The sequence below is a fragment of the Melospiza georgiana genome, chromosome 2, assembly GCF_028018845.1.
Source record: "Melospiza georgiana isolate bMelGeo1 chromosome 2, bMelGeo1.pri, whole genome shotgun sequence".
In the NCBI taxonomy this organism is placed as follows: Eukaryota; Metazoa; Chordata; class Aves; order Passeriformes; family Passerellidae; genus Melospiza; species Melospiza georgiana.
This window is the reverse complement of record NC_080431.1, coordinates 54,401,232-54,413,968: the sequence shown is the minus strand read 5'-3', so window position 1 is coordinate 54,413,968 and position 12,737 is coordinate 54,401,232. Positions and strand designations below refer to the sequence as shown.

General features: G+C 43.5%; 2 protein-coding genes across 5 annotated transcripts in view; both read right to left on the bottom strand.

Moving 5' to 3' along the window:
* Window positions 1–2,895: 2,895 nt before the first annotated feature.
* On the bottom strand, window positions 2,896–5,799 carry MLNR (motilin receptor). The gene is made up of 2 exons (XM_058018552.1): window positions 5,031–5,799; window positions 2,896–3,203 (listed from the first exon to the last, which is right to left on the bottom strand). Exons 1-2 carry the CDS (start codon window positions 5,797–5,799, stop codon window positions 2,896–2,898), a joined length of 1,077 nt encoding a protein of 358 aa, XP_057874535.1.
* A 191-nt stretch (window positions 5,800–5,990) lies between these two features.
* FNDC3A (fibronectin type III domain containing 3A) overlaps window positions 5,991–12,737 on the bottom strand; it is a 111,232-nt gene continuing 104,485 nt past the window's right edge. For all 4 annotated transcript variants that reach the window (XM_058045423.1, XM_058045422.1, XM_058045424.1 and 1 more), the window contains 3 exons: window positions 11,706–11,872; window positions 11,014–11,141; window positions 5,991–8,515 (listed from right to left, as the gene is read on the bottom strand). In XM_058045423.1, the coding sequence (XP_057901406.1) occupies window positions 8,201–8,515; window positions 11,014–11,141; window positions 11,706–11,872 (610 nt within the window). In that variant the 3' untranslated portion in view covers window positions 5,991–8,200. The remainder of the gene's footprint in view (window positions 8,516–11,013; window positions 11,142–11,705; window positions 11,873–12,737) is intronic.

Below are 12,737 nucleotides of genomic sequence, written 5' to 3'. Positions count from 1 at the left end.
AAATTCCTGATTTTCTATCCTGTGATTTTCAATGTAACTACATGCATGCTTTAAGAAAGAGACTAACTCACCATGTTTCCCTTTTTGTCATCTGGTCTCTATGCTTTTCTTTTACATCCCTGCCTCATTTTCTCTCTCCTTCTGGTCTGCTTTCTCTTGTATATTATAGGCTTCGTGGTATGGAAATTACTTCTGAAATACTCAGTGCTATTTTCTTTACAGCATCCCTCCTTACACAATCCAGTACTGAATGCCAGAGACAGCAGTGCCAGGCCTGGTTTATGCTAAACACGCCAAACTTCATCTATTTCCTAAACCTTTGTTCTGGTGGGGAGGGAGCATTAACAAGAAGGCACTGCAAGCTCACAGGTGGCATTTTGCTGCCTGTGTTATTCTACCAGGCATGCAAGGGGGATACCTTTTAACAGGGATACAAAGACTTTCCCAAAAAACCTGACCACTCCAATGCAGTCTGCCAGCAGAGCAGAAGCCTGCTGCTGCAGCATCAGCTGCTGGGCAGGAGCAGCCCAAGCCTGGGGCTCCCTGCAGAAATGCAGGCACTCCATGAGCAGCCTGGGAGCAGCGAGCTGGAGTCCTGCCTGAGAGGGACCTGCCTTGGACACCCAGCACACACACAGAGCAGAGCACAGCACAGCACTGCCAGGGCTGTCTGTGGCAGGGAGGGCACCACAGAACAGCAGGCTCAGGGCAGCAGCCCTGAGGGCATTTCTCTCCTTCCTCCACCACTCTTGTGCTTCGGGTACCTATGCAATTGCTTTTGGGGAAATTTCTGATGAGCAAGTGTTTCACCCCCAGTGCAATTTAGCAGCAATTGATAAAGGAAAAGCCTTTATCAGGAGACTGCAGGCATGCAGAAGCAGTTCCATGGCCACATAACTATGTGATAAAGCTTTTTTCCCTGCTTTGGTCTACATACACGTACAGAGATTACTGTTCATAATAACTTGTCCAAATCCCCTCCAAAAACCAGCTGTTTCTTTATGATAACTGAACATCTTAATGTCACCTCCCAGCAAAAGCAACCTAACCCAAGCCTTGCAGACAACTGCTCTCCACTGATATGAAGCTGATAGAAAAAAGAAAACCTTATGTGTATGCAGTGAGATAGAATTTTTTTCTGTCTTTAGATTTTTTTTTTTTGTTTTTATTCAGTGACTCAGAGTTACAGTCTCTTTAATGGATAACTGGTCATATTTTTAAAACTTGGAGAAGACTTGGGTTCAACTTTGCTGCCCTGAGATCTCTGAGCTAGCTGTTGAATTCTGTTGAATTTATGTGGACAGGCTGGCTTGATGGGCTGAGGCTCAATAAGGCCAATGCCGGATCCTGTATTTTGGCCACAACAGCCCCGGGCAGCGACACAGGCTTAGGGAAGAGTGGCTGCAAAGTGGCCCAGCAGAAAATGACCTGGGGGTGCTGGTCAGCAGCAGCTGAACGTGAACCAGAGTGTGCCCAGGGGGCCAAGAAGGCCAATGGCATCCTGGCCTGGATCAGCCATAGTGTGTCCAGCAGGACCAGGGCAGGGATTGTCCCCTCATACTCAGCACTGGTGAAGCCACACCTCAAATCCTGCGTCCAGTTCTGGGCCCCTCACTACAAGAAGGACATTGAGTTGCTGGAGCATGTCCAGAGAAGGGCAGTGGAGCTGGTAAAGGCTCTGGAACACAACTCAGGAGCAGCTGAGGGAGATGGAGTGTTTAGCCTATACAAAAGGAGGATCAGAGGGGATTGTATCACTCTCTACAACTGCCTGAAGGGAGAAGTTAACAGAGAACTGAGGGCGAGCATGGACAGTGATGGCAAGCATCAGTGATGCTCTTGTGAGTGCAGTGCCACATCACTGATTTTGGTCCAGATTTACACCACTAGAGCCAATAATATAACAAGTAAAATGTACAGAGGCAATGATTCTCCACAGAAAACACTGTTGCAGCTTCTTCTAGCTCTTCCTCACAACTAGCCTCCTTCCTAAGTTGTACAGTTGAAATTTCCAATTAAAATCTTTTGGAGCAGAATTAGTGAGTTGGTTTTTGACTTGCAGTGCAGTGTTATGCAGCATGAAGTCCTGGGCATAGTCCAGCACATTCAGTGATGGGCCTTGTTTGTGGCAAGGTGGGTTAATTTGGTGTATTATTTGCAAATGCAATACACAATGTGGAGACACACTGCTACCTGTTGCCCAACACCACTCATCTATTATAAGGGAAGTGATCAGGGATATCTCAGGTTTTACAACAAGTTGTTAATATATAAGTAAAAGACCTTATTTGATCCTGTGGTATCAAATAGGGTTAAGCTCAGAGACTGCTGTGTGCAGCATATGCTTTCCTAAGGGAAATTAGTGAAACTGCCCAGGAAAGTCCCCTTCATGATTACAAGACCAGGTGCTAAAAGCATACGCCTCTTCTTCCAGGGCTGTTAAGGTTGGTGGGTGAATTTTTTGGCGTCCATCTCCTTGTGAGTGACTGTGTTTTGTAAAATTTTGTTTATGAGAAAACCGTTTTAAAATGGTGAAGGCTGTCTGGGAATTTTACCCATTACAGCTCCCAAGAAGTGCTCCTTTGCAGACCTTGGTGTTATGATTTGAAATGGCACAGAACATATGCAGTGAACACTATGTAATAAAGCAAACCTGTGGTTTTACTGGGAAGTTACTCCAGCTTTTCCTATTGACTTATCACCTTTCACGAGTTGCACTTCATTCTCCGTCCTTCGTGGTGCCTGCTGGCTCTGTTACCAGAACTACAGGTATCCCACAATAAGGCAGTTATGAAACACCACATGCCCTAACAAATGTCCATCCTTTTGTGACTCCCGTGAGAAGGAAGTTCCCCTCCTTAGGCAAGAATGCCTGAAGAAGTGCAGGCTGCAGTCTCAGAAGCTGGTGGTGTACTCGGGCCTTGTGCTGGTCTCTGTGTAGCCCCCAGGGTCCTTTGCTGCCGTGAGAGCCCTTTGTGCAGCTCGCCGGGGCAGCAGCAGCTGGCAGGCTGCCGCCCTGTACTTCTTGGAAACGAGGTTGTAGAGGACAGGGTTGATGGATGCGCTCAGGTAGAAAAGCTGCAGGGCGAATATATTAAAGTACTGGGAGAACAGCATCGTCCTCATGTCCCGGGTGTTTATAAATATGATCCTGCCAATGTGGAAAGGCAACCAGCAAATTACAAAGGCCAGAACCACCACAGCTATAAGACAAAATAACACATGCGGCAGTTAAGGACTGAGTTAACTTTTCAACCATCACGTAAACTAAACTTTACGTGGCTGATTCAGCAGGTACTTCTAACTGATACAAATGATATATAGAAATAATGGCAATAAATTGTTGGAAAAACCATGAAAATGGGAATAGCATCAAGTCTGACTGTTAGTCTTTGAAGTAAAAGGTAAAATTTTAAGCTAAACTGTGAGATGAGGTTTGCTGAGAAAAATGTGAACAACAGTGGAGTAACATCTGTATAATAACATCAGGCACTACAGAAATCGCCCCTGGTTATGTCTGTAATGCCACATATGAGAAAGGAAAACAAAAGTCAGAAAGAGAAGTTTCTGTGGAAGCTCAACAGCAGCTCCAATTGCTGCAGAGCTGTTGTTTAACTTGCCTGCATCACAGAAAAAGACCCGGGCTGCACCTCAGTCACTCAAGCTCCCACAGCATTTGCTCTATTGTGACGGGATGGTATGTAACATAAAGACTTCCAAGTGTAGTTGAGCTATTGATTTTTTTCCACTAAAGCTTTGTCATGCATCCCCAGACCATTAGTGCTGGAGACAGCTATTTGCCTGGATGGATCTCTAGACTGAGTCACTTCAGCTGTTCGCCTGGTCCTGTGCTGCATTTTAGGACAATGAGAACAAATACAAACCCTCTTGCGATTGGTAGCACAGCAGGAGCAGATGAGGAACAATTACATAAGTGTGTTATTGTATCCATACTTTAATGATTTTTGTTTATAAATGCATGTAACTAAAACAATCATTTGCAGAGCATCCTCCTCGTTTCTCGCAGCTTAAATAAAAGGGATGCAGCTAAAGAAAGTTTTGTTCTGAAAACCACCACACACGTAGTGGTGCAGGATCTTTGAGATAAGGGGGCACTGGTCTCATTCAGTGGGTTCTGAGATCATGGATATGGGTGTTTCTGCTGGAAAACCTTGTGCCTACTTCAGCGTAAGTACCTTTCTCAAATAAGTTGGTGAAATTCTCTCAGGCTTATTAGTTTCTTCCCTTTGTGCTATGCCATTTCCATCCAGCTGATTACACTCTCAGTAAAAGAAGTCTCCCATGTGACATGTAAAAACTACACTAAAGGTATGCAATAATAATAATTGAGGCATTTTGCTTAATGTTCCTTAGTCTATAGCTGGATTTCTTTTTTCTTTCCCTTCAGATTGGTCACTACTTGCAAACATTAAAGCCCCAAAGCAGATTAAGAACTCTGACTTTCCAGAGTCTGACGCTGGGTTACTGAATGTAGGACTAGGAAAATGAGCTAAAATTTAGCATCCTACACCTGTAGGAAGTGCTTTGGTATTATGGGATTTGTCTCCAAACAGCTCGAAGGGGCTAAGTTTCTGTTTTTCAGTTTCCTTGCACAATCAGTGGATTTACTCCTTGGAGAGCTACAAATGACCACTAAGAACTTAGTTTTCAGAAGCAGAAATTTTCTATGCAGCGGTGTTGCTGCCAACCGGAAGAGACTGATGATGTTACCACAGTTTTTCTGAAATTGCAGGACGGTAGCCTGTACTTGATTCTGCCTGGTAAAACTCAGGAAACGGGTATTTCTATGGAAGGCAGTCCTGCTGATGGATGTGCAACGCCACGAGGGTGAAGCCTCCGTCGGGAGGGAGTGAAATCCCGGCCGTGGCATTCCCAGGAGCGTGGCTGGGATGTCCCCCTGTGCTATTCCCTATCCTGAACGGGAGCTGCGGGTGCTCCAGCCCTGCCATGGCCCCCCAGCCCCGGTCCTTGCCCCAGCCACAGCCCGGGGGGATGGTAGCGGGACTCACCCAAGATCCTGACCGTCTGGCGGTGCCCCTTCTCCCGGAGCAGCGAGCTGGGGCCCCGCAGGCGGGTGTTGCTCCGCCACAGCTCGCGGCCAATGCAGCCGTAGAGGACGCTGAGGCAGGTGACGGGCAGCACGAAGTAGCAGGTGGTGACCCAGAACATGGTGGCCAGCAGGCCGGACTGCAGCGCCTGCGGGGTGGGCTTGCACTCGCGGCTGAAGTCAGTGTGGTTGTCGGGCTGCTCCACGCCGACCAGGAAGAAGAAGGGGCTGGCGGTGAGCAAGGCGAAGGCCCAAAGGACGCCGATGGTGGCTTTCACCCGGCGCTTGGTGACGACCACCTTGGCCTTGAGGGGGAAGCAGATGGCGAGGTAGCGCTCCACGGTGAGGGCGGTGATGTGGAGGATGGTGCAGTAGGTGCAGCCCTCGCTCAGGTAGTGCGAGAGGCGGCACAGCAGCTGCCCGAAGATCCAGGGTCGGGAGCGCCACAGGCGGTAGAGGTCGAAGGGCAGCCCCATGAGGATGAGCAGGTCCGAGACGGCCATGCTGCCCAGGTAGAGGTTGGTGGTGGTCTTCATGTCGCGGTAGCTGCGGATGACCAGCACCGTGAGGACATTGCCCGCCACGCCGACCACGAAGAGCCCCAGGCAGACGGCCGTGATGGGAACGAGCACCCACATGGGCAGCGCCAGGCACAGCCGCTCGTCGCAGGGCGGCCACGGCCACGGCCACTCGGGCTCGCCCTCGCTGCCGTTCCCGCCGCCGCGCCGCATCGCGCCGGGGGCCGCGCCGTGCCCGGGGCAGCGCCGCTCCTTCCTCGGGCCCGCCCCGCCCGCGGCTGCCCCGCCCGCGCAGGTACCGCGCCCCCGGCCCGCCCCGCGGAACCGGCACTCGGCCAGCCAGGGAGGGGAGGAGGGAGGGGAGAGGGGCGGCGGCGGTGCGCGCACAGGACTGACCACCAGCAGCGAAAAAGAAGGTACTTTTATTGTCCACAGACTCTTAAAGGTACTTTGCTACATCGTTTTATGTATTTTCTATCAGACTATACAAGTTCGTCTTCATGGAGCCCGACGTTGTACAACCGTAAAGTGATATGTTTGGTAGTGTATCTATAGCGTTTTAAAAACTTTATAGAGTTTCTCTTTTTCTTTTATTTATTTATTTTTGGAATGTACAGTATATGAGGTAAAATTAAGATTACATTAAAAACTGTCTTCAATGCAGTAATATGCACTGAGGCTCAAATGGCAAATACACTATTAAATGACTATCAAAAATAGGAGCTCATTTGAATTTTACTATGAAAAACGTAAGTCACTGCAGGTTGCCTGCAGTAACAAATCTTACCGTTTTAGACATTCAACCATAAGAAATCTCTGGGCTGTGACACGCAACCTCATTTGCACTGCCAAACATGGCACTTTTAAGAAGGTTCTAGAAAACATCAGTTATCGCGGTATCCTGCGGGAAGGTATCAGCCTATACGTACAAATGACAAATTAGAAATAAAATGTAAATATACAGTACATTTTAAAGACAGATCGTTCTTGCCACGCGGAGGCCAAGTTCTTTGCCATTTCTTCTTTTTTTTCTCTAAAAAAAACAAAACTCAGCAACATTATTCTACAGCACAGATCATTGGACGTATAAACAATTACAATACATGCCCGTTCTAATATAAGAGAAATTCTTCAGAGATCTTCAAAGCACAAGACAGAGGTTCCTTTTTTTATTATTATTAAGACTGACAGAAGTGTTTAATACTATTAAAAATGCTAAACTGAACACAACTAGAAGTCATTAATGATCCACTATCTTGTAACTCAAATAAATTAAAAGTAGCTAATTACAAAGTGTATAACAAATAACATAAGTGTGATGAGACAAGGATTTTTTAAAGATAGTTTCACTACAAGCTTTGTGTCACTGGCAATCATTGACATCTAGCAAGATGTTCAATGGGATACTTGTTAAAATTCAGTCTGGTCATTCAAGAACTCACAAATGCAAGCTCACAAAACATTGATGAGTTATGCAATTGCAAAGTGCTCTAATGCAACATTAACTACATGCAATCAACAATTTGGTACAGTATCCAAAGAGACATTACATTAAACATTAGGATCTCAAGAAAAAAGCAGCTTTAAGTTTTCTGGTGCAAATTACTACACTTCGTCTTCTGATTTGGTGCCCCAAAGAAAGAGAGAAGAAAAGAAAAAAAGGAAGGGAAAAAAGAGAAAGAAAGATAGAAACAAAACAAACAAAACAAGGCAGTGCTTATTTCTGGTGGATATGGCAAGTGAATGTTGGGGAAACAGCAAAAATTCAATAATGAATTTTATCTCAAAATTCTGTTGACTAGCCAAAATCAGAGGGCACAGACATCTGTATAAACTGCATCCAATCAAAGGTCAACTTTGGAAATGTGTTTTCCAATTTAAATAACAAATCTAAGAAGGTCTCTCACACTCTCCCTTCTATATTCAGAAGAAGTAAAAGAGGCATTTTTTTAAAGTAAACACCAAATCCTGGGGGTAAGATAAACCACTTGTGCCATCTCCTTGTAGTCTTTCGAAAACATCTACTTGCAGTGAAGAACTCCACATTTATCAGATAAGAAGCTTCCTTCATGCATACTCTTCCATCCAGTTTATTATTTGCTGCCTGAGAAAAGCCCCTTCTGTTTTTCAGCATAAATCCTGCTTCCCAAATAATTAAGACAAATGAGGAGGTAGAAATACAGCGCTAAATTGCTTTCACAGCATCAGATTAATATTGTGTACAGCACAAGTTTGTTAGTGTAAGTTTTAAATGCGATCTACACATTCTTCCCTGTTATGTTAGCAACCCTTAGAAGTGTGGGCCAGGAAATCACCTTTACACTTGTGTTTACTGGTCAAACCCTTTTCCTTAAACACTGTGTGCCTGCCCCATATCGAGTTTGTACTGCATGAAGGCATATAAAGAAAAGATTATATTTCTGTGGCTTGCATTTTAATAACATGTGTCAGCCTATACCTACGAGTAAGCATATTAAAGTGGCTGAGAAAGTTTGCATCAGTCCCAATGCCGGTGCAAAATGCCTGGTTTTGTAAAAGCAAGAGAACAGAATTACTTTTAGATTATGAGAAAGTAAAATGTAATGGGCAGCATTATAAAATAGATCTCTTTTCTTCACTTTATGACGAAGTACTGAATGATAACAGCAATCAGAATGGAAAAGATAGCAAAAAGTGCAAGGATGACAGCAGCACACACTTGGTCGCTCTGTGACCATTGTGTCCTTGTGGTTTGCACAGTGTCCTTGTTGGTGCTCGCTGGAGGCTCAGTCCTCTGAGAGATGAATAGCACTGGGGCGCTGTAGGGGCCCACCAGGTCCTGGTGAGCCGTGGCCTCTTGGCACTGGCGAATGGCACACGCGCGGAATCGGTATTCACAGTTCAGCTGCAGGCCTGTGTATCGGAACGACCAGTCCGGGCCCTTGTAAATCTGGAAATAAGGGGGGAAAAGGGATACTTCAAGTAAAAAAGTACTGTATACACACATGTATCTTAGTATGGTTTTGTTTATGGTGAAGGTAACTAAAAAGGATGACAACTCACCAGTGTTTTCACCCATGCAAAGAAAAATGGACAAAAAGCTCAAACACACAATTTAAATACCAGATAAAGTCTCCAGTTATTTTGGTGAAAGACAAGAACTGTGCTTGCTTGTGTGGAGTGATGAGTACACATCAAATAAACTCTGTCACAAGCCCCAGCCTTCAGGTGTTTTAGTGAACACTCACAATGTGATGCAATATACAATATTGTATCATGGGATTTTAGGCCGTTAACTCCATGTCAAGCCAATTCATTAAGTCTAATCCAATCCAATGTACTTTGTTGTAGTTATCTGTATTTAAAATATTATGATTTATCCCAATAAACACTGGATCAGGAAAGCCACAGAGTCCTCTTTATGATTTTTATTTCATCATATTTCCAAGACAGAGATAACTTGTGAGGGTGCTTTTCAGAAGTGTCTCAGTTGGCAGGTTAACATGAGTTCACAATGCTTCTGCATGGAGTCCCTATTTCAGTGAAATCTAAACTCCAGTTTCTCAAATTAATTAAATTTGCAGCTATATAAAGGTTCTGTGAAAGCCAACAAAACCTCACAGGGGTGCAGTTATAGGTACTTCAATAGTTAGGGAGGTATTAGGTGAGTAGCACAGTGCAATTTGATTTCTCTCTTTAAACCCCTTCACCCTCCCACCTCCAAATATCTGGATTTGCTGTATTTAACTGGAAGCACGATACAGAAATATCACATCATTGGGAGCTTTCCCTACAGTTACCATACTGTTAGACAGTATCCTGAAAATGGACACTAGAAATGTAAAGAAACAGGAAATCCCTTCTGATTCTGCTGTTTGAAGAGCTCTTGCTGTGCCTGAGGCACAGAGTTCTCTGACAAGCTGAGCTTTACTGAAATCTACAACCTAGAGACTTTTCTCTCTGAGGCAGGGCAGGCCATTGGAAGTGCAGCTTCCTCAAAACTCTGCTAATGTGGCTCATGCATTTGGGAGTGAGCAAACAGGCCACTGACACACACCCTACTCCAGCTCCAGCTATGCCAGCTAGCAGGGGTTACCATCCTCAGCTGCTTGTCCCCAGTGCCTTGCCAGAAGTTGCCTTCCCCTCCAGTGTGTTTCCTGGGCTGTTTATACAGTTGCTTCCTAACCCCTTTAAGATCTTTGACTGATGTATGCAGCTCAAAGAGCACATTATTAACTTATTTTGTCTGTAGCATGGAGGGAGCAGTGACATGAGCAATTTGGATGACAGATCAGGAAGAAGGAGGAGAGGACAGTGAAGTTTTGGCAGTGAAATAGCAGGGAACAGCTCAGAGCAGACTTCCAGGCAGTTTATTTTTTGCCTGCGTCAAATAAAATTGCCACCATCATGTCTAAGTCTCTTAAAGGCTGTTTTCATAATGTTTACTTCTTGATTGTTCCAATTTTAGTTTCTGCAAATTAGTCTTTTCATTTTATTCTAATTTACTATGATAGACTGCTCTGCAGAGGCAAAAACACACCTCAGCCTACTTTGTTACTGCCATATTCAGAGCCAACTTTATTATCTTGCCCAGGCCATTTGGCAACACACACTGATAATCAAAGTGTGATTTGACTTGGTGTCTAAAAGCAACACTGACCACACCTCAGGTACCTAATGTTGCATTTACAATGTGGAAGTTACAAAAAGACTATACACATGGCAAGACATCTGGGTTTATGGTTCATCTTTTACTGAAAAATTTAACAAATGGCCATAATAAACACTGTGTTGCACTAAAAGCTATGAAAATATTAAGGCCTATAATCTACCAAAACCCAGGTGAAACTTATTTAATATTGAACTATAATAAAATGGTAACATACTAGAATTAACTGTTTCTGTCCTGGAAGGAACGTTCCTGAGCTTAATAATATGAAACAGTTTTCAAGCCTAATTTCATATCAAATATCAGGCAGTTTAAACTGTGAAGCAAAAAAAACCCAAACTGGGAAGCAAAATTAACAATGAATGCAGGATAATTTGTACCTTGGCATTTCAAACTGCTCCTTTACTCTTAGTGTAAAGAGAACCCTTTGCCCCTTTTCTCCCCAGTGTCAATTCTGTACCGTTAGGTAAAAGATTTCTTTTTGTCAGTTGTTCCATCAGTGGATGGCTTCCTCACCACCTGATGTGTCAAGCTGTATTTAGTGAACATCAGGGTAACCCAGAGAGGCTATAATTTAGTGCAGAATCTCCTTCTGAAATGAGGGAGAGGGGTTTAGGAGATATTACCTTATATTATTTAGTAATAAAAAAGTTTACACTGTGACTAAAACCATGCTGGAACACAATAAGCTTTACTAAATCTGATCTCAACCAGTTTTACTAAACTAGTTATCACAAAGAATAATCCAAGAAGACTACAATAACTTAAACACATCATACCTGTTTGAATTCGGAGTCTTTTCCCACCATGACCTGAAGACAGTAGATAACTGGATCACCCTTCATGGGCTGCAGAACCTCCCATGTGATTTCACAAGTGTGATCATTTATTCTCTCTATCTTTGGTGCTGAAGGAAGGAAGGAAGCATAAGAATGACAGCTAGCTCTGCTTTCCCCATCACATGTGGTCATATTCTAATATCTTTAAAATGATATATTCTACCTCCTATCTTATCTCAGAGAAACAAAAGATTCAGATTCAAATTTATTCTTCCTCCAGTGTTTTCTGGAGCAGCAACTAATAATTCATATAGGCCTCTCTTCCTAGTTTAGGTAACACCCAAGAGAAAGCAAATAAAATGTACTAACTCTAAGTCTGCATCATATACCAGAAAAACCCCAACAGTGCTTAAAATTATTCTAAACATGCTAGAAAGCATTTTCACCTTAACTTGCCACTCTCCTGGTTAGCAGGAGAACTAAGTACAAACTCCTTAGGTCAAAGAATGCATAAACCCCAAGTTTTCAATTTTTGGAGTGAATATTTTAGGCAACTACATGAAAGGAGCCTTCTCCCACTATCCCAACCTGCACTTGAAAAGGGCTTAATATTCTCAATATCCCAAATAAAACAATAACAAAATCAACCTGCTATCCTCCCTCCCCTCAAATGAAAAAAGAAGCACTCTTACCTTTCAAGGCAGCTGGAACAGATTTGGGAGTAGTGAAAATATATTCTTGAGAAAGGGGACCTTCACCAGCTTCATTACATGCCTGAATACAAAATTTGTATGACGTTGACTCACTGAGTCTTTGAACTTTGTATGTATGACATGGTCCTCTGTATAAGGATACAAACCTGAAAATGGAACGAGCAGCTGATTTTGAACACAGACAAGGACTTCCGAAGCAGTATTGTCTTGAAATGTGTTCCCATAACTTCCCAGAATTTAATGAAAAGCCCAGAAACACTTATTTCACAGTTAAACAGTGTTCTGGCTGCTATAAAACAGTAAGCTCATTTTCCAGGGGCAAGTTTTTATTTCTCATGTCTTTGAAATAAAAATGTCTTGCAAAAAGAACACTACAAATTCTCTCTTACCAAAAATGTTTTAAAGCATTTTAAGAAACTGTTTTGCATTTGAAACAATAAGAAAAGACAGCAGTTGTGTCTCTCAATGAACTGCATTTTTTGTCTGCTTGGCCATCTATTCCTCCAACATCTTTAGCTTTTCAAAATTAGGTAACTAGATTGTAGCTTTTTGCCCCTTTTCAACTCTCCCTTACACCTAAAAAATGTGCCATGGATCCAGTTGCTTTTGTACATCATTGTTGGAGATGGTCTCATGCACAGGAGGGCAGAGTCACACTTGTAGAGCACACCAAATCTGTTTCGGGGAGTTCTGTACACTGGCCACTGTCCTTCATGTGACAATCTTGCACAAACTGATCATGGCAACTCTTGTTTGATTTTCAGTCTTGGTGTCCCCAGGACACAGCACAAGTTTTTCTCTTCCTGCAGGGGTTGTCATCTACTTTTGGCTTTTTCTTGTCTTTTAGATTAAAACAGATGGTACCTGCACATGATCTAGTCTTTAGGAATGAAAATGAATTTCCTTCCACTTAAACAGTCTAATTTATTTTCCTCCTTACAGCACAGCAATTTCACATAGTGGATCTCTTTTATCTTTTTTTTTTTTTCAAGCTAAAGCTGCTCATCATAC